The sequence below is a fragment of the Muscardinus avellanarius genome (assembly GCF_963383645.1).
Source record: "Muscardinus avellanarius genome assembly, chromosome: X".
Taxonomy (NCBI): Eukaryota; Metazoa; Chordata; class Mammalia; order Rodentia; family Gliridae; genus Muscardinus; species Muscardinus avellanarius.
In genome coordinates, this window is record NC_137792.1 from 95,982,475 (window position 1) to 96,004,465 (window position 21,991).

Sequence of the window (21,991 nt, forward strand, 5' to 3'; positions counted from 1 at the left end):
GATGGAAAATAAAGAACAAGGGAGAAGCACAACGAGGTGAGAGATAGATAGTAAGAGACAGATTGATGGATTCCTACCATGAATATGTAGAAATCACCTAAGATAAGTAAGTAAGAAATGCAGAGGAGGGCAGAAACAAAGACCACATTTTCTACACGCAGTTTCTAGGTTCTGCTTGGCTTTAGCATGCTGACAATTACCAGGTGCCTGACAGTGTTGAGTTATGCTGAGAAGCTCACTGTTTTATTTTTCTAGTGATTCCCTAGTGCCCTAGGCATCATTTTCCTCTTTGCCTCTGGAACATCCACGCTGGAGTATTATTGGATTAGGGTGGCACTGGACAAAAAAATTTTGAAAGAGTAATGGAAAAATCAATGGATGGGGAATAAGGGAAGTCAGAAGATGTAGCCTATGATCCCAATTCTGTTACTACATCTTTATGTGACTTCAGGAATGCCACGTTAAATGTCAAAAGAAGGGTGCAAACTAGATGATCCTAAGAAATTCTAACTCTGCCATTGGTTTGACCCCATGACTGAAGGAGGCCTTGTTTTTGAAGAGTATCTATTCTGGTGTCTATTAAAATGTAGTGTTAGATTTGTTTACTTCATAGAGATGTTTTTAGGTCCAACTAAGATAAGAGATGTGAAGTTACTTTGGAAACTCTATGGAGAATTATGTAAAAAGCAGATGATGTAAGTGGTTAAAGGATACTTTGCTCCATAGATATCATATGCTGATAAAACAAAAATACTTCCTTTTAATTTTTTTTTTGTTTTAGGGATTAAACTCAGGGGCTTTAAACCTCTAAGGTTTATCCCAACCCTTTTATTTTTTTATTTTTAAACAGGGCCTTACTAAGTTGCTGAGAGTCTCCCTAAATTTCTGAGGCTGTCCTCAAACCTGAGATCCTTCTTTCATCCTCCCAAGTATTGGGATTATAGGTAAGCACCACTATATCTAGCTTCAAATATATCCTTTTAATTGAATGTGATGCAAATTACAGAGGCCTTAGCTAGGCATCATGATGCATGCCTGTAACTCCAGCAATTTTGGGAGACTAAGATAGATCACAAATTTTGGGGGGAAAGTAAGTGGATCACAAATTTGGGACTAGCCTAAGATATTTATTGAGACCTTGTCTTAAAATTTAAGCAATTTTGGGAGACTAAGAGAGATCACACATTTTTGGGGGAGACTAAATGGATCACAGATTTGGGACTAACCTGAGATATTTATTGAGACCTTGTCTTAAAATTTAAAAAAAGAAAGGAGCTGAGTATGTAGCTTAGTGGCAGATCACTGCTGGTTCAATCCCCAGTACTGCAAAACAAAGCAAAACAGAGCAAAACAAAGCAAAGCAAAAAGAAACCAGAGACCTTAAGAGTAGATGTTCAGAATGAGACTTGAGTCAAATGAGAGAAACCAGTAGAATAGTGGAAGGGGACTGGAAGGGGGGCAAAAACAAGACCTGAGGAAGGGAAGAGTTCAAATAAGTTTATCTCCATATATCAAGGAATCACTACCAATCTCACTGACATGTATTGGAAAGGAGGAGGAAGAGCAGGTAAGATACAGAGGGAAACACACCAAATGATGTGTACATGTATTTATTTATAACTTTGAATCTCACTATGATGTATAATTACAATGTGCCTATGAAAGTATACAAAAGCAGATGTTTAGTTTTATGCATATTATAGAGAAGCCATTTAAAAGTACACAGATTAAGGAACTGATTGAATAAACATTTCCTGATAATCACTGGTAAGGGGCAAGGAACTCTATACTTTTCTTCCTGTTTTGACATGTCAGGGTTAACTTAGAGCCCCTAGAAAGAAAGAAGCAGTGGATCAAGTGATTTTCTCTGTCACTATCACCTTTCTCTGCCCCAAAGACTGAAGTAGAACATGAAAAACTATTCAAAGGGTGAAAGGTTCATCTTGACCCAATGCCAGAGTGTGAGAACACAGGGCTTCCTCATAGGATGGCTTGTTAGACATAGATGACTGCAACATGAGTAAGAGTGCAGGTGGTCACTCTATGCCTTTGTCATAGTGGTCACTTCTTTTTTGTGGTACTGGGGATTAAACCCAGGGCATTCTACCTCTGAGCTGTATCCCAGACCTTTTCCTTTTTTATTTCAAAACAGAGTCTCACAAATTACCATGTGCCAGCCTTGAACCTGTGATCTCTTGTCTCAGCCTCCCAAGTACTGGGATAATAGGTATGTACCACTACACCCTGCATTAGTGGTCACTTCTCCTCCTACCCCAACTCTTCTTTTATTTACCTTCTTTTGATATATTACTATTCTTTCTTTCTTACCTTATAAGGGTGGAGAGCTAAAAGAAAAACATCTATAAATGGGGGGGGTGATGAAAGAAAATAAAAATGAAAAATGTTATAATGAAGTAATAGTAAGAGTTGAGTTCTTTCTGTTTCTCTTCATCAGCATGATTGAGTTAGTAAATTTATTTTGTGCCTAATCTTTTAATTTTGACCTCCTTTCCGTTAATCTTTAGCTCCCAGTCAGTCACATCTGTAAAAATTAGAGACTGGCCACATAATAAGAACCAGCAGACTATCTCTCAGCAGACTCATAACATCTGGGACTGGCCATAGTTTTAGAAAGGACAATAAACCAGTAGGTAAAACCAAACCACCCTAACTGGGCATATATATTAGAGTGACAACATATGTTTTGCAGTTTTAGAGAGTTCAATTTATAGATTTGATTACCATGGAAGGAGACATGGAAAAAATTCATGACTCTTGTGGCAAGCATGAGACAGCTTATTCATTCAGGTTGGAAAAGCAAAGTTAAAAATCAGAAACAGGCCCACCAGCCTAGATATGTCCAAATCCTAGTACTTTGGTAACTCTATTATGACTTCCAGCAGATTAAATTTCAAATTGTACAAAGGCTTGAGAATAAGGGAAGGCTTAGTATCCCACTAATAGGGCTTATTAAGTTTAGATAAAACAGATGTTTTTCAATGGCAAGAGCTCTGAATCACCAAGATTAAAATGGAGAAGAAAACAAAAACAAGCTAGTAGTTTCACTAAAAAAGTACCATTTATTTTAGACAGTTTCAAAACCTAACAGGGGGATTTTAAAAATGGATTAAGTGTGTATGTATTTTTGTTGGTTTCCTGACATTCTATAAGTGATATTGTAAAAAGAATGGGTGTAGGAGGTAGATAGGGTTGAGTTCAAATGTTAGCACTCTTACCTGTTCTTGACCTCTGGAAAGATACTAAACCTCTATTTCCTCATCTTTAAAAAGGGAATTATTGCTGGTCGTGGTGGCACACTCTTGTAATCCCCTTGCTTGGGAGGCGGAGACAGGTGGATCGTGCTGGTTCGAAGCCAGCCCTGTTTCAAAAATATAAAATAGGTCTGGGAGTGTAGCCCGGAAGTAGAAGGGCTTCCAGGAACCCCGGTACCACCAAAAAAAAAATAATAAAATAAAAAATAAAAAGGGAATTATTTTGAGGATTAAACAAAGTGTCACGTGCGTAGCACCTGGGTGACAGTAAACACTCATTAGATACTGGCTTTTTGGTATTTAAAACTGCTTCTGCTCACGGTGTTATGACCAAACAAGGATATTAGGACCAGTCTTTGGAGCTGATAAAAGAGCTTTAGATTAGTGGTTACCAAAGAGAAATGCACCCAGTTGAGCTATTGTAGGATACAAAGAAAATACTAAAAATCCTACTAAGGCCATTTCATTTAAAATATAATAATATATTTAACTCCAGTGATATTTAACAATTGGAATCACCCTGTTCAATCATACGTGGTACTCTTGTTTGGTCTATGTTGGAGAGACACTGTCACATACTCTAGAAGAAGGCATGAGTTCTACCATTTGAAGAGGCACACATATCCTTTCATTCACTTTATCATACTGCAATGTATTTCAATTTACTTTGCGTGGTTAAGTAGATTCGTTGTTCTTAGTATCTTTAACCTGTAGTTTCCTTGCATGTATCTATTTTATGGTACTAGGGATTGAATCTGGGGGCATTCTACCACTGAGGTACACCCCCAACCGTATTATATTTATTTTTTATTTTTTGTAGTACTGGGGATGGAGCCCACAGGCATTCTACCTTCAAGCTACACACCCATCCCTACTTTTTATTCTTTGTTTTTGAAACAGGGTCTTACTAAGTTGCCAGTGGCTTCACTAAGTGACTGAGGCTAGCAACGAACCTGTGATTCTCCTCTTCAGCCTCCCAAGTATTGGGATTACAAGCATGCACCATCATGCCCGGCTTTTTTATTTTAGTTATTTTAAAACATGGTCTTGCTGAATTACCGCCTACTTGCCTCAAATTGGCAATCCTCCTCTCTGAGAATCCCAAATACTGGGATTACAGGTATGTGCCATCACACCTGGCTTACATGCACCTTTTTAAATCAGTAGACCAATGTGAATAGGATATATAAAGTTAAATAAACTAACCTATGCAGAACGGACAAGTGGCTTAGTAAGATTTCTACAAAGGAAAAATGGGTTGATAATAATAATGAAGATGCAAGACAAGAAAGTGGTGGAGCTAGCTGACATCTCTTACAAGTTACTTCCTAAATTAGTTGATCAACTTTTAAAGTAAAAATGAAGATGATCTGAAATGATGTCAGCCCAAACCAAGAAAGAATTTATCAAGAATATTATTTGATTTATACCTACTTTCCTTAATAATAAAGCTTACTCTAAGTATATACTATGCTTTGATGTTTTAGCTAGTGATAGTAGTACTATATTATACTTCATAAATATACATATTGGGGATGTGTACTCAATATTTACTAATAAGAATGCTCGAAGCAGTTTATAGATTACGGGTTTAGATAAGGAAGGCAACTTCTGCCTTTGAAGTCTCATCTGTCATTCTGGGTGTGCTTCTTAGAGTTTTAGTTTTGTTTTTTATTTTTTGTTTTGTGCTTATATGTCTAATGATTTTACTATAATATAATTAGCTCAATAAAAACCTACCTAAATCCATTGAAGACAAATTGAACATAATTTAGGAAACTTAACTTCTTGACAAACATTTCTTGTATAGAAGTAAAAAAAAAAACAATGTCTGCCCTAGAGATGTAAAAACTCTAGTTTAGGAAAACTAATAAAATGTTTCAAAGCAACATATGAATGAATGCTTGAGGGATAATGGAAATTTTTTAAATTTTTTATTGGTGCATTGTAGTCTTACATCTTAATGGGATACAAGATGGTAGAGGCATACATGCACACATCACTCATTTAGCCCTTCCCCAATTCTCCCCATTCCCTCCTCTCCCTCCTTCTCATGTTTGACTTACTGATTGACTTTCTTTAATATGTTTGTGAATGTATGCCGTGTACATTAGGGAATTTTTAATAAAGATACTTTTATTATTATTATTATTATTATTATTATTATTATTTTGTACTGGAAATTGAAGCCAGGACATTCTACCTCGAGCTTTTTTTGGTTTATTTTGAAACTGGGTTTGCTAAGTTGCATGGGCTGGCCACAAATCTGCAACCCTTCTATCTTAGCCTACCAAGTAGTAGGGATTACAGGCATGTACCACTGCACCTGGAACACCTTCATTGGTGTACTAGATTTTTTTTTAGAAAAACATGAATACATTTTATTTGTGTAAATTTATGTGCATTCCAGGTCAATTAGTTGCCATTAAACCGGTAGCAGAAAGTGTAAAACAGATTTTCCCCCAAAAGAAGCTAATCTAATCTAACTATTCCTCTCAGCATTCAAATAGTATATGATTTAGTAAGTGTTTTATATATATTCAAATATTATTTAGTAATCTACTCAGTACAAGTTGAATATCTCTTATTTTAAATGCTTAGGTCAAGAAGTATCTCAGATTTTATAGTTCTTCAGATTTTGGAATCTTTTATAGATTTGGGCATTCCTGATCTAAAAATATAACTCCTGATCTAAAAATATAATAATTTGGTAGAATATCTACCATATCTGAAGTTTTTAAAAATATTATGTTGGCCCTTAAGTAGTTTTGAACTTTAGAGCATTTTAGAACTTATATTTTTGGGTAAGGGATGTTCAGCCAGTATTATTATATCCCCATGGGTCTTTGCAAAATAAATGACATATACCAAGTGTTTTTTTTTTAACATTTTGAAAATGAAGTCTTCTCAAAGATACCAGAACGTAGAAAGGCAACTGAGAGCCACATTTAATTTCTAGGGAAGATAACTTGCCCAAATATCACATGGCTAGTATGCAGTGGATCCAGAATCCAAATACAAGTATGTCTGATTCCAGAATGCAAGTCCTTGATCTTTATACTGTACTAGGTTCTATAGAACTGTAAAGTAGTGTATATGTACTAAGGCCTACCTGAATTTCACATTTTTGGTACTATGTTTATTGGCAGCAAATCATGGGGAACTATTGTTATAACTGGGAGACATGTTCTTGATGGCCATGGAAATAATACTTATTCAGGGTAGTAGACAAGTTTATAAATTCCAAATCTGTCGGGAGGCTGAGACTGGAGGATCATAGTTCGCGGACAGTCTCAGCTACTTAGTGACACCCTCTGCAATGCAGTGAGACTGTGTTTCAAAATAAAGAATAAAATATAGGGCAGGGGATGTAGCTGGGAGGTCAAATGCCCCTGGGTTTCATCCACAGACCCGCAAAAAAAATTTCCAATTCTGTTTAAGATGTAGTTAATTCACTTTTATACTATTCTAAATTAGAAAAGAAAAAGAATGAAGTCACTGAAAGTTTTGAAAGTCTGTGTCAGGTTATTTTTGTGTTATAGTTTCTTTTCTTTATTTTAACAATTTTTTTTATTCTTTTATTTTTGAAATCGGGTCTCACTGAATTGCAAAGGGCCTCACTAAGTAGCTGAGGCTGTCCGCAAACCACGATCCTCCAGTCTCAGCCTCCCAAATTCTGGGATTACAAGCTTGCGCCACCATGCCTGGCAAGTGTTATAGTTTCTTGAAGACTGATATCTCACGTTTTCAAATTTCCCAGGTTGGAAATTCTTGATAGCCATTCTCTAATCTGTTTTCCAAACCCACACATTTTTTTCTTTCCAGCACCATGAGAGCACTGTTCTTATCATGTATAGTAATGAATGACTCAAAGTCATATTGAGTCTTAAAGATGAACTTGAGTCATAGAGAGAAAATTAAATTATGATCATTATATTCTCACAGAAGATATTTTAAAAGATTTTCATCAGAAAAATAATTAAAACAAAAATGGTTTCCAGTAGTTCATTTCTAAAAACAGGAGAGAGTAAATCCAGGAACTCCACAGAGAAAGCATTATGTGGAAGGAAATGAGAAATATTTGCCATACACATTTAGCCATCTGTTCCTTATGTATCTTGTACTTTCCAATTTTAGTTCTGTTGCACTAAATCAAATTCACAACCGATTCCCCTAACTTAGAAGGGAGGAACTTATGACCAAGGCGTCAGATTCTCATGATACTCCTCTGGTCATTACAGGTTACAACCCATAGGGAATTGTTCTTCATGGTAGGAAGCTATAGATGTCTCATAAAGAGGAGAGGCTTTTAAGAACTTAAGATTTGAGCAATTCAAGAACTTTAAGCTAATCACAGGGCAGTGAATGATAATAGTCTTAAAGGCTAAGTCAGTCTCATACAGTAGGAGCCAATAATATCAAAATGTACTGAACCTAATGCCCTTTATCTCCATCTCTTACCCTTCCATTCTTCCTTCCTCTTTGCACTATTTGTCCCTTTGTGTATGTTTCTTATTTGAGCCTTTTATAATTGTCTCTCCTTTTATCTCTACCTCCCACTTAATTTTCTGCTTCTTTTGTCTTCTTCTCCATCTTTATTTCTTTGTATATCTTTTTTCCTGTCCTTTCTACCTTCTCTTTCTTTTGTCCTTTTGTTCTTTCCTCTATTCTCCATGAATTACCTATAATATCACATCAATATACATATATTAAAATAATAAACATTAATTTTCATTGTAGATTGTGTCTATAACTGTAAGGGAAAAAATCTCCCACTGAAGACTCTATGTATGGCTTACATGTGAAATTTTTCTTTGGAGTCATGTCCCTCTCCAAAGTAAGGTTCTCCTCCACATTTCCTAACCATAAGTGTGTCTCTTCTTGCTCCTCCACCCTTAAGTTTGGTGAGTAATCACATTTTTGTATTTTATATTAGTTATTGAATTGTGGGAAACTAAAACTGCTACTTAATGAGAAAGGGCTTATATATCCTTTTTCATGTGTGTTTTTAGGATTCTACTTTTTCAAGTTTCTAAGGTTCAAACATGGCATATGTATATTCTTTTCCAGATGCTCTAATGGGGAATGGCAGAATATGAGATTTCCTGATGGTTGAAACCAAAAAACTATTTCCTATTTAAGACTCATACATGCATCATTTGCTTCTCTCTACCTATGCAAACAGTGTTTTTTTAATTTTGTTTTAATTACTTCTTTGTCCTTAAAAGTGATTGCATGTAGTATGAAGCCCCTCTCAGTTTGGTAACTTTCCATTGGTTAGCTGATTAAGGTAATACTTGCTTTATAAAGCAAGTGGACAAATGAATGAATGGCTAGACACATTTGCTTAACTCATTTCTCTTGAAATCTACTTTGTTTATAATGAGCCTTGAAATATCTAAGGTTTTACATCTTTTCAGCTGTTTTTTTTTTTCCTCTTTAGCATGGTTTCCAGGAACTGTCACAAACCTTTTGATTCTTTGATAGCTAAATTCTTAATTTCTTTTCTGAAAATGTTCATTTTTATTAGAGTACTCTTTAACATTAGATATTAACTTTGATAGATGTTACTGATGCTTCTCAATTAGGTGAAGTGTATTCTTGGGAAGGTGCCAATTTGAATTGAATATATTTGAATTTAGTATGTGAACTAAACTGTTGTTTAAACCTTACTCATCCATCATATGGGTGATAGAGCAGCTGGCTGGATTTGTATAAAAGTGTTTTGTTTTCTCCTAGTGATAGTTGAACATTAGAAAATGACTTGCTTGCCGGGCGTGGTGGCGCACGCTTGTAATCCCTGCGCTTGGGAGGCGAAGACAGGAGGATCGCGCAGGTTCGAAGCCAGCCGCACGCGCTGGCTCAGGAGACCCTGTTTCCAAAATGAAAATGTAAAAATAGGTCTGGGAGTGTAGCCCGGAGGTAGAAGGGCTTCCAGGAACCCCAGTACCATAAAAAAAAAATGACTTGCTATTCTAGCAAAGAGAACTTCATATGACTTTACTATAAGATCCTCTTGTCAGATCCTTAGACTTGTTAAAATTTAAATTGGCAGACACTTCTTTATCCTAAAATGCCTTCCATGGACTATATTAATATTTTAAAATACTTTTTACTTCTTCCAGCACATGGGAAGTCTAATTCTATTTACCTCTTAGATACTAATGAATGCTATTATTAGCGTCTTTAGGCAGAGACACTATACGTATGATATTAGAATTGTCATGTTAGGGAAGCATTTAATTTTAAAAATTTGAAAATAATCCATTTAAAGATTATAAACTAAAGTGTGGACAGTCGAATTTTGCACTTGAGTCAGAACATCTGGGTAACATCTCTACCTTTGTCATTAATTTAGCTGGCTTACCTCACCAATTTACTACCCAGTTCTGGACTGCAGTATCTTTTCTTAACAGCTTTACTTTAACATTACATATTTTGTATACCAAAAAGAGAAAGCCGAGTCCTCTTGTTTATCAGCTATCCGCACCAGCCTGGCAGCTCAGAGGTCAGTTCCAGCTGCATTTTCATCATTTTATAATCCCTTAAATCCTTTCTAGGCTTTCATTGCTAGTTTGTTTTCCTAGGAATTTGCATTTAGAGACATTGGGGACTTCCTACCTTTGGAATTTTTCTATGCTCATGAAATTAATGAAAAGTTAGAGTTGAATGAAAAATGCAAAAATCAAAAGTCTTTATTGACTAAGTCTATAAAATCAGACTCTTCCTGTCATGACTAATGTCCCTTTACTATTTCAAAGCTTTGAAGTCCATACATTTAAATATCAGCATAGTGAAACATTGTTGTCATCTTCTACCATTAAATGTGTAAGCATTTTCTCCCTCAGTCATTATTTTAGTTTTCTTTCTTAAAGTCTAGAATGATTGAGCAACAAGGCTCCATATCATCAGAAAAGTTTGCTAGCATGATTCTATTATGTTTTAGGTACTTGAAATTTTCATTGATTTGAAATAGGTTGGATTGCACTAGGCTACAATTAACCTTTCATTGATTTGCTTAGGAAAGAAAGTAAACAAAGTGATAACTTGCCTGGAAGAATCTAGAATTTATCTGTATGGCAACTGTAACACATGTACTGTTTTAATAAAGTTACAGCTAGTTAACAAAAAGTGCTTTATTTAAGGAGGCCTGGCTCTATAAATTTAAAGGGAAAACAAATATTGTGAGGATATTTAGAATATAGAATTAGAACACTTACACTTTGCTAAAGGGAATGTAGAATCATGCAGGCATTTGGAAAACTATTTGTTCATACCTAAAAAAGTTAGATAGAGCCAGGCATGGTGGAGCATACTTGTAATCCTAGCATTCGGAGGTGGAGAATAGAGGATCGCCATTCTCCAACAGCCTCAGCTACTTAGCAAGGCCCTTTGCAACTCAGTGAGACCTTGTTTCAAAAATAAAAAAGACTATTTAGTTCGCTTGCCCATTTTTATTGGATTATTTGGTTTTTTAGTGTTGAGTTTCTTGAGTTCTCTATATATTCTAGAAATCAGTCCTCTATTGGAAGAAAAATCTTCTCCCATTCTGTTGGCTCTTGATTGAGGTTCTTGACAGTTTCCTTTGCTGTACAGAAGCTCTTCAGTTTCATGGAATCCCATGTATTGATTTGCCTCTTAGTTTGTTGTGCCTTTGGGGTCTTGTTGAGAAAGTTTTTATCTGTGCCTATGTGTTGCAGTGTTGGACCTATGCCCTCTTCAAGGAGCCTAAAGGTATCTGGTCTAATTTCCAAGTCTTTGATACATCTTGAATTGACTCCTGTGCAGTCATAGAGATGCAAATCAAAACTACCCTGAGATTTCACCTTACCCCAACTAGAATGGCAACCATTCAAAACACAAACAACAGCAAGTGCTGGCAAGGATTTGGAGAAGTGGGAGCTCTAAAACATTGTTGGTGGGATTGAAAATTAGTGCAACCACTTTGGAAAACAGTATGGAGAATTCTCAGAAGAATGGGAACAAATCTACCATTTGACCCAGCAATACCACTTCTGGGTATCTACCCAAAAGAAAGGAAACCAAACTACCAAACTAATGCATGTGTATCTATGTTCATAGCTGCATAATTCACCATAGCCAGACTATAGAACCAGCCAAGATGTCTATCAACAGATGAATGGATTAAAAAACTATGGGATTTGTGCACAATGGAATTTTACTCAGCCATAAAAAAACACAATTGCAGCATTTACAGGGAAATGGATGGATCTTGAGGACATTATGCTAAGCGAGATTAGTCAGTCACAAAAAGTTAGAAATCGGATACTTTCCCTAATATGTGAAAGCTAAGGTGAAATGGGTCATAGGAGGAACTCTATATGAAAAAGGAGATCCTATAGAAGAGCATATAAGGCAACCTAACTGTAGAGATGGGGGGGGGGAGAAAACTCTTTAAAGTACATGATGTACTTATTCATATCCTAGTCAACCACAAAGCCAAGCATGGGAGGGAGTGATGGGGAGGGAGTGAGGTGGGGACTGGGTGGGGGCTGGCTGGGTGATGTATCTATTTATGTCTACACAAGTTTTTTTTTTTTTACCCCATTATGATGTATAAATACAATGCACCAATAAAAAATAAAAAACAAAAAATAAAAGGACTAAAAAATAGGGCTGAGGGTGTAGCTCTGAGGTACAATGCCCCTGGATTTCTTCTCCAGTACCGCAAAATAAATGAATAAATGAATAAATAAATAAAGTTAGATAGAATTACAATTATGACCAGTTAATTCCACTCCTAGGTATTTTCCCAAGAGAAATGAAAACATATGTGCCCTATAAAACTTATATGTTCACAGCAGCATTATTCATCATAGCTCAAAAGAATAAATAGTCCAAATGTTCATCCATGTATGAGTGGATAACAAAATATGATATATCCATGCAATGGAATATTAGGCAATAGAAAGGAAAAATTGGTGATATATGCTGTAAACACGGATGAAACTTCAAAAACATTATGCTAAGTATAAGAAACCAGATAAAAAGGCACTATTGTTGCTTGAACCCACTTAACTAAAATGTCTAGCCAGGAATGGTGGCACAAACTTATAATATGAGATAAGATTAGAGGATCACAGCTTGTAATCTGACACTAAAATTGGGAGGCTAAGACCAGAGGATCACAGGTTCAAAGACAGCTTCAGTGAGTAGTGAGACTTTCATAAACTTAGTGAGACCCTGTTTCCAAATAAAAATAAAAGTAATATGGGTCATAGGAGGAACTCTAGATGAAGAAAGGGTTACTATAGATGAACAAATAAGGCGACCTAACTGAGGGGTTTGGAGGGGGAAAGAGGGAAATTCTCTAATGTTCATGATGTAGATTATTAAACATATCAAAGTCAATCACTAAGCCAAACATGAGGAGTGAGGGGGAAGGAGTGGTGCAGGAATTGGGTAAGGACTAATTGGGTGATGTGTGCATATATGCCTATACCATCTTGTACTCTAATAAGATGACTACATTATACCAATAAAAAGTTAAAAAGTAGGGCCGGGGGTATAGCTCAGAGGTAGAATGCCCCTGGGTTCAATTCCCAGTGCCACACACAAAACAAAATACCTAAAATAAACAAATCCATAGAAAGGGAAAGTGGATTTGTGATTGTCTGGAGCCTAGAGGTGGGAAAATATGCAGAGACTGCTAATGGGTATGGAATGTCTTATCGAGGTGGTGAAATGTTCTTATACTAGGTAGTGCTGTTGGTTGCACAACTATGTGAATAGGCTAAAAACCATTGAATTGTATAGTGTGTGTGCATGCGTGCACATGCACTACTCTGTATACGTTAAAAGGGCGAGTTTACTGGGAGGCAAATTATATTTCAGTAACTATTTGAGTTATAAAGTATATTTAAGTTATGTTTATGTGATGGCAATGGGTAGTTCATGTTTAATGGATACAGAGTTGCAGTTGGGGGAAGATGAAAAAGTTCTGGAGATATATGTTGGTGAAGATTGGTATGTACTTAATTCTCTGAAACTGTATATTTAAAATGTTTAAAATGCTCAATTTTTGTATATTTTACCACAGTAAAAAAGTTGTAACTCCAAAAATTATATTTCACATTATTATAATATATAAGGCTCTTTTCCTTTTTCTACTTTTTCATGGGAAAGCTGAAAATGTGATCAGCCTTTTGTTCTTATGCATGGGATTCTTCTGGACTATGTTTTAGAATTTCTTTCCAGTATGTATGTGTAGAGGAGGTGGTTATACACACACATGTGTCTTTATCTTGGCTCTGAGTGAGAACTTGAAAGTACTTTTTAAAATTTTATTTGCCATTAGGAAAAGGAAAGAAGCCAACCTGAAGGAAATTTATTTTATTAAATTGTATAATAGTAAAGTACTGTTTTCAGAATATGAGTTATTACAATTTTCTGATTTTCCTGGTTGATCTTGGCTTCTTAAATATGAAAAATATTTATATTTTATAAATATAAAACATCTCTATATCTTCCTAAACTCATTTTCTTTTGTATAGCAGGATAGAATGGGCACCAAAATGCACTGAAAATACAAACACAGTGGGTGAGTTTCAGGATGTAAATGGAGGGATAAGTTTTAGGGAGGGATGGGAAATGAATAAAAGGAAAATTCTGCAATGAAAAACGAACTGAAAAAGGAATTAAATTATTTCCAGAGGCCATGCAACTTTGTTATGACCCAAGGAGTTTGTAGTGTCTAAGCTTATAACCTCTAAAGATTAATCTGTGAAAATATTTTCTAAGCCTGGCTGCTGTATAGGATATTTGAAGATGGATGGCTTGAATGCCATATTGTGGAAAATCAGAGGTGTGTTTGTTTTCCTTGACCAGGATGTGGTGGTTTCCTATAAAATACAAGGAACACACTGTGTGAGGGTGGGTGTGTGTGTGTGTGTGTGTGTGTGTGTGTGTGTGAGAGAGAGAGAGAGAGAGAGAGAGAGAGAGAGAGAGAGAGAAGTTTTGAGATTTCGAGATTTTGAGATTTCTGTGTTTATTCTACTGTTCCAGGAAAAAAATGGCCTTCCAACATTTTTGTCCTTTGTAGTGGAATCTTTCTAGCTTGGCACTGTGATATACTACACTTGATTAAAGGATGCGATAAGAGCTGATGTACTCAGAAATCCATTCGTAGGATTAATGGTCTCCTAAACATACTTCTATTTCCCAGATTAGCCTTATTTCCTGTAGTTTCACAATTTTTGAGTCATATCTTGAGTTAACCTTTAGAGATGACATGAAATCTTTATGCGTATTTTTGTCTGTAGTTTACTTGATTATTTTAATCTCCCTTAATTTTTTTTGCCTGAAGAAAATGAAATTTTGATCTGCTTTTGAACTCTGAGTGTTGTTCTGTGGTAACTGGCTAACCAAGTACAAGTATTTTCAAAATATGATTTTATACACACATATACATTTATTCCTACCAACACTAGATCCAAAGGTCTTCCAGAAAGTTTCTATTAGTCTGGTTTTTATTCTCTTCAATAGTAAATTAGAACATTCTCCAACTCTACAATTAACACAATTCTACAATTAACAGAGCAAAACATCAAGAAACGGCTATATAGAAAATTTAACTGATCATCTACTTTACAATTGAAATAGTCACAGGATTGGTTGATAAACAATCTACTAAATGAAAAAATGATGACTTCTCCAAACTTTGGGGGCTCCAGATATATTTGAAGATTATTGATACCTTTGCTAGTTTGCTGATTCTTTTTAATCTTTTAACTTTTTTAAATGATTGCATTTGAAATTAGAATACTTCATATCCACTGATTGCTTTAATATTTGCTTTGTTTTCAACAGTGCCCTTAAAGATAGCCGTTTTCCCCCAATGACAAGGGATGAGCTGCCACGGCTTTTCTGCTCAGTGTCTCTGCTCACTAACTTTGAAGATGTCTGTGATTATTTGGATTGGGAGGTAAGATTAAAAGAAAAAAAATTAAAGAAAAAAATGAATGTCACTCCTGAGTAGATATTAAAAACTAGGCCCAGTAATAACATCATTTAGTCCATTCTCATGGATAAATAAATCTCACCATTGAACAGTGTGCTATGAGTAAAGGAAATGTGTGTGTGTGTGTGTGTGTGTGTGTGTGTGTGTGTGTGTGTTACTAAGGATTGAACCCAAGAGTGTCCTAACTCTGAGCTATACCCCAGCCCTAATTTTTTATTTTTGTTTAGTTTTTGGTACTCGGGATTGAACCCAGGGGCATTCTACCTTTGAGCTACACCCCTAGCCCTATTTTATTTTGAAACAGAGTCACAATAAGTTGATAAGTGTCTTACTAATTAGTTGAGTCTGGCTTTAAACCTGTGATCATCCTGTTTTAACTTCCTAAGTACTAGGATTACAGGCTCCTCCACCATGACAGGCTAGAAGAATTTTTTAAAGAGGAAAGTGCCACATGTTATAATACCTAAACTGAATTTGGTCTTCATTTTTGCCCTACTACCTTACCAGAGCACCTCAGAAAAGCTGTTAATAAGTAGTAAGAAAAACTGACTGAAATTTACTTCTTCTATTTCCATTCCTGTGCATTCTAGTGTACCTGCCACCAAGTGATTAGGTGGTCAGAGGATACATCTCAAAAACCAGAAGCAAGAAATCAGCACGTGATAATGACAGAGTGTTGGTAAACTAGAATTAAATAATGACAATTCATTCTTGGCTACCTTAATTTACAAATTTAATCCACTAACAAATAATAGTAATGTTATAACTAGAGTATCTCTGTGCTTTGCCATGATCAGAGAGCCTACATTGATCATAATTTTATTCTTTAGTGTGTGGTGTTGGTTCATAGGTTTTCTCCATGATTTGCTTTAGTAGTTAAAAGGAGATGATTGAGTATAAGTCTATGAAATTTGTATGCATACACTACCCATATTACTCAGTGCCTACTGTATTCTAGGCAGTGTGCTCCAAAATGTAATCAGTTTTTGTCCTACCATAAAGCATCTTATACTCCAGTAAAATGGAGAAAACATGTACACAAAGTACAAAGAAATAAGTGGTAGGAGAACGAGACAGTGGGGATTCAGTGGTAAACAGCATTTTCTCTCATAGCATTCATAAATGGCATCACTGTATAACTGTCATTTAACAGGTTTTAATTCTACAGCTGTTTTAGATGAACCATACCCCATGGTAACTAAGATATTCTGCCTTGTGCCTTGTGATAGATCACTGTCTTCAAAGTTAATTGAACTTGGATTTTATTTCTGGCTTTGCCCTATTCCTTGTGAGACTCTGGATAATTTGCTCCACTGTGTGATTCACTTTTTCCATATACAAAATAAGACATTTTTGTCTTATTTTGTATAGGGAAATAAGTTATTGATATTTATTTTTCAAATATAATTATCAAAATAAGTTCTTGATATTTATTTGAAAAATCTCTGTGATATAAATTATTATTGTTATGCCAGAGGTACTTAAGTACTTTTCTGCATGTAATAAGATGAAAAAGAGTTTCTTCTGGCTTTTCTGGTAGTTTTTTGGAACAGTATAAGAATATGAAGGCATCTTAAGATTTTTGTTAAGAAAGAAATTAAATAATTTGACACTGCTGACTCTAGCAAAGTTGGAATATATATGACATTTCATATAACAAATATCTTCTACTTCATTATAATTTTTAACGTGGTTGTCTCTATTGGTTTTTTAGAAGCTTACAATATCATAGAAAATACCAAATTTTAGAAATACCCAGTACTTTATTTTTTAATTGTCCCAAGTCAAGTCCCCTATTTATTTAAATATATTGCAGTTTAGATGGTTCTTTATTGCTTTAAGGCTGCTGCTTCCTCTTCTTTAGCCAGAATTTTATTTCTGCTTTCTAGATTGAAGGGTCGGAATGATAATGGGGTGGGGGCGCCTGAGATCTAGATGACCGAACTACAAATACACTTCTACACTTAATTGCAGCTACTGAGTTGTAAGTACAGTTAGGGCATGTGCTTACTTATGTATGTCTTATAGACATGAATGTATATTGTATGTGTATGCATGTATTTCAGAAAAAAATAAAATAGGAGAATCCAATAGTTATTCGATGTGGTAAGCACAGAGTATGCCATCATCTTTTTTGTGTGTGTGGTGGTGGTGGTGGTACTAGGGATTGAAGCCAGGGGCGTTCTACCCTCAAACTATACCCCCATGCCTATTTTTTTTTTTGGGGGGGAACACAGTCTCACTGGGTTGATGAGAGTCTCACTAAGTTGCTGAGACTGGCCTTGAACCTACAATTCTCCTGTCTCAACCTCCTAAGCATTTGGATTACTTTTGTACGCCACAGTGCCTGGCTTACCATCATCTTCTATAGCCCACTTCTATCAATGCCTACAGCTAAAATTACTCTTCATGTTATTAGCTTCTTGTATTCATGAACAACATGTATCAGTTTTCTGTCAGGAGAGTGGGAATTAAAGCACATAAGTAAAAAAAGGCATATAGGAATTAGAAGAGTGTGTTATTTTAGGAGCTATTTATATTCTTTGGTCACTCTGCCAGCTTGAGTTTCTGGAAGATTCTGCATTGCCTCTATTTTGTCTTATGTATTTAATATATTATTCAGGACTTAATTATCTATTTAGTGATGCTTTCCTGTTGAAACAAGAAAGAATGCGCACATATATATTTGTATTTTTAATATATGATTTGAAAGTGAATTACATACTGCTAGAATGACTATGCTAGGAGGAAAAGACTGTCTATTTCAGTTAGTTCATCATTGTCTCAAGGCATAAGAGAAATTTGTTCTCAGAGAGTAAGAGTGAAAAATTACATTACTACAAGCATGTGAGTTGATCTTAGAAATACATGTCATTGTGATTAAAAATGAAATGATACTGTTGTGGGAATGATATTCTAAGAATTATTGTTAATAATTCTGAAAATTTATTGCTATTTAAACACAAAATACCAAAGTGGACTTAAAGGTATTTAAAAAAAAAACTATGTATTGATGCCAATTCCACTCCTAGATATAGGCCTAAAAGAACAAAAACAAGTAAAACAAAAACATACGCATGAATGTTCGAAGCAGCACTATTCACAGTAGGCAAAAGGTGGAAACAACCCAGATATTCCTCAGTAGCTAAATGGCTAAATAGAATATGGTATATATACACCACTGACTATTATCCAAGCTATAAAAAGAAATGAAATATTAGTGCATGCTACATGATGGAACCTTGCAAACATTGTGCTGAGTATAAGAAACCAAATACAAGGCGGTTGTGGTGGCGCACGCTTGTAATCCCCGTGCTTGGGAGGCTGAGACAGGAGGATCACAGGTTTGCAGCCAGCCTCAGCTACTTACTGAGGCCCTCCACAATTTAGTGAGACCCTGTTTTCCAAATAAAGAAAAAATAGGGCTTGGGGGGTATAGCTTAGAGGTAGAAAGCCCCTGGGTTCAATCCCCAGTACCGCCAAAAAAAAAAAAAAGCCAAATACAAAAACTCACATTCTGTATGATTCTAGTCATATGAAATACCCAGAATGGACAAATCCATAGAGCCAGGAAACAGATTAGTGGTTGGCAGGGGTTAGGAGGGAGGGAAATACCTGCTTAATGGGTGCAGGATTTGCAGTTGGAGTAATGAAAAAGTTCTAGAATTAAATGGTGGTGGTGGTTGCGCAAAACTGTGGATGTATTTAATGCCACAAAATTGTATGCTTTAAAATTGTTACCGTGGTAAATTCGTGTTATGTATATTTAATTACAATGAAAATGGAAATAAATGTATGCACCCATGTACCAACTGTTCATAATAGGAATTTTAACTTATCAAAGAGGAAGTTTCAAAATTCAGAGTATAAAGAAAGAAATGCAAGCTGTAATTATACCTTTCTCAGATAACTGTTAATGTTTTAGAATACAGGCAAGACCTTCATATCTGTGGTTCTATGCATGGATTCAAACAACTATGAATCTAAAATATTTGGAAGAAAAGTTGCATTTTACTTAATATGTACAGACTTTGTCCCCTTGTCATTATTCCCTAGACAATATACTACAGCAACTATTTGCATATCATTTAAATTATATTAAGTATTATAAGTACCTAGAAGTGATTTAAGGTATAAGAGAGAAATATATAGGTAATGTGCAAATATTATACTATTTTATATAACAGACTTGAACATCCTTGAATTTTGGTATGGGGACAATGTTCTGGAACCAGTTCCTCATGGATACCAAGGCACAACTACATTACTTCTCATTTTTTATCTGTGTCTTTGTGTCAGTAAGTCTGTGTATTTGTTAATGTATCCAAGGTAATATTCAGTATACAGTTACTATAAAAGAAAATTGCAGCCATATGTGGTGGCATACACTTGTAATCCCAGTACTTGGGAGGAGGGTGAGACAGGAAAATCACAGGTTCCCAGCCAGCATCAGCAACTTAGGTCTTCCACAATTTAGTGAGACCTTGTTTCCAAATAAAGAATAAAAAATAGGGCCGGGCATGGTGGCGCACGCTTGTAATCCCCGCGCTTGGGAGGCGGAGACAGGAGGATCGCGCAGGTTCGAAGCCAGCCGCGCTGGCGTAAGAGACCCTGTTTCAAAAATATAAAATAGGTCTGGGAGTGTAGCCCGTAGGTAGAAGGGCTTCCAAGAACCCCAGTACCACAAAAAAAATAGGGCAGAGATGTAACTCGGAGGTAGAATACCCTTGGGTTCAATTCCCAGTAAATAATAATAATAATAATAATAATAATAATAATAATAGAATATTGGGAAATATGTTCATGATTTATGTGTCTTATTTAATTATTAATGTTGTGAGTGGCATTTTCAAGTGTGAATCTGTTTTATGAAAGCATATCCTTTGAGAAATTTCACTCTGTCAGATAAGTATAACTTTTCCCTAGTAATAAAATATCCTATTTACCATAAGTATCTAATTTTAACCTGAAATGCAAAGTTCTGTATGAATTTATGCCACAGGGGGAAACAGAGTATTATTACACAATTTTACTAGAAATTTTTAAAGTGAAAGATAGATAACAAGTATGTTTATTTAGGCAGAAGCCTATATACCATAGGGCTTTTCTGATGAAAGTACTGTTAGAAACCTGATCCCCTACTGGTGAAGCGTGCAACTGCAGCAGAATCCCCAATTAAAGGAACAGATATGCCCAGAACAAAGTAGAAAGAGGGTGACAAAGTCTAGAAATACCAAGCCATAGAGGTAGGTAACTTCACTAACAAGAGAAGCATATTTGTGGTCATGAGGATAAGGATTGTGACCAGTGGTAATAGCCATATAATTTTCAGATGACCAGGAAAGAAATGGACTGTCATGAGATGGCTAACATCTTACAGTTGTTTATATCTGGCGAGTGAGTGTGTGTGTGTGTGTGTGTGTGTGTGTGTGTGTGTGTTTTACTGGGGATTGAATCCAAGGGCATTCTAACTCTGAGCTACATTCCCAGCCCTATTTTTTATTATTTATTTTTGAAACAGTGTCTCATTAAATTGCAGAGGGCCTCATTAAGTAACTGAGGCTGTCCTCAACCTGCGATCTTCCTGTCTCAGCCTCCCAAATGCTGGGATTTTTGAAACACAGTTTCTTTGAACTCTCCTTTGGTCACATATCTCTACTTTTATAATGGAAGTTAGGAAAATAAGATTTACTTTAGAGTTTGTTTTCAAAGCTAGAGTGCTATTACACTGTGTGGAATGTTTGATAAATGGTTTCACAAGTGGGTATAATAGATTTTATGTCAAAGTTGAATTCACAAAATGATCAATAATGCTTCCATATGTTCTATATCTTTAAAATAGTAATTTTAACATTTAAAATGAGTGTCTATAGGTTGCTTCTTAAGGAATCTGAGCAGTCATTAAAACAAAAAAACCATCTACAAAACAAAACCATCTACAGACAAACTGAAGCTGTGACCCCACCATTTTTAGAATTACTGATCATTGTCCACATTATGATTGACTTATTGTGCTGGTATGTGTGAGAAGGATGAAGAGCAAATAATTTGGGGAAGGTAATCTCTAACTGATTAATTAGAGTATATATGCACAAGGCTAAAATGGTTGTTAAATGAATAAAATTGCTCCCCTAGGGAGAAGTCCAATCTGATCTTCCTTGCATTTAAACACAAAAACTTATCACCATTGTTCTGTGCGCTTCAGTTGACAGCATTTTTAAAATTCTGAATGACAGGATGATTGACATCATGGGGCTTTAGAAAGAAAGGAGAGCTAATGCAGCATGTTGGAACCCTTCCAAATGACATACAGCCTGGAAGTAGTATGGTTAAACCGTTTGGATGTCCCATACTTCCTTTTAAAAAAAATCTGAAAGAATGTGAAACCAATGGTAATGCAATGGGTGGAGTTTGACTTGAGGGGTAATTCTAGGTGTGTCATCTCATAGCCACTAATTTTCAGGATGATATAAGTGAATGAGCTTTTTGTTTGTAGGAGAACTTGTCTAGCAAGTATGCTACCAGTGATTTTGTGGGAACTAATATAGCACTTTGCTGACAGAAGTCAAAATATTTTCTAAATTGTAATCAGGCATTTTTTACTTCTGAGCTTTAGAGGCAACATCATTTGAAGGCATGAAGAAGAAATGTTTTCTGTATCCTAAAGTAGATGCTTAGATCATATTTCAATAGATTAATGGCATTTTCACAAGCCCAAAGACATTTTTTCCTTTATCTA

The 21,991-nt window shown here is 35.6% G+C and overlaps 1 protein-coding gene across 2 annotated transcripts in view; it reads left to right on the plus strand.

Moving 5' to 3' along the window:
• The window catches only part of AMMECR1 (AMMECR nuclear protein 1), a gene marked incomplete at both ends in the record, with an annotated part of 127,549 nt that overhangs the window by 91,403 nt on the left and 14,155 nt on the right, over window positions 1-21,991 (plus strand). For both annotated transcript variants that reach the window (XM_080719078.1, XM_080719079.1), the window contains one exon: window positions 15,102-15,216. In XM_080719078.1, the coding sequence (XP_080575204.1) occupies window positions 15,102-15,216 (115 nt within the window). The remainder of the gene's footprint in view (window positions 1-15,101; window positions 15,217-21,991) is intronic.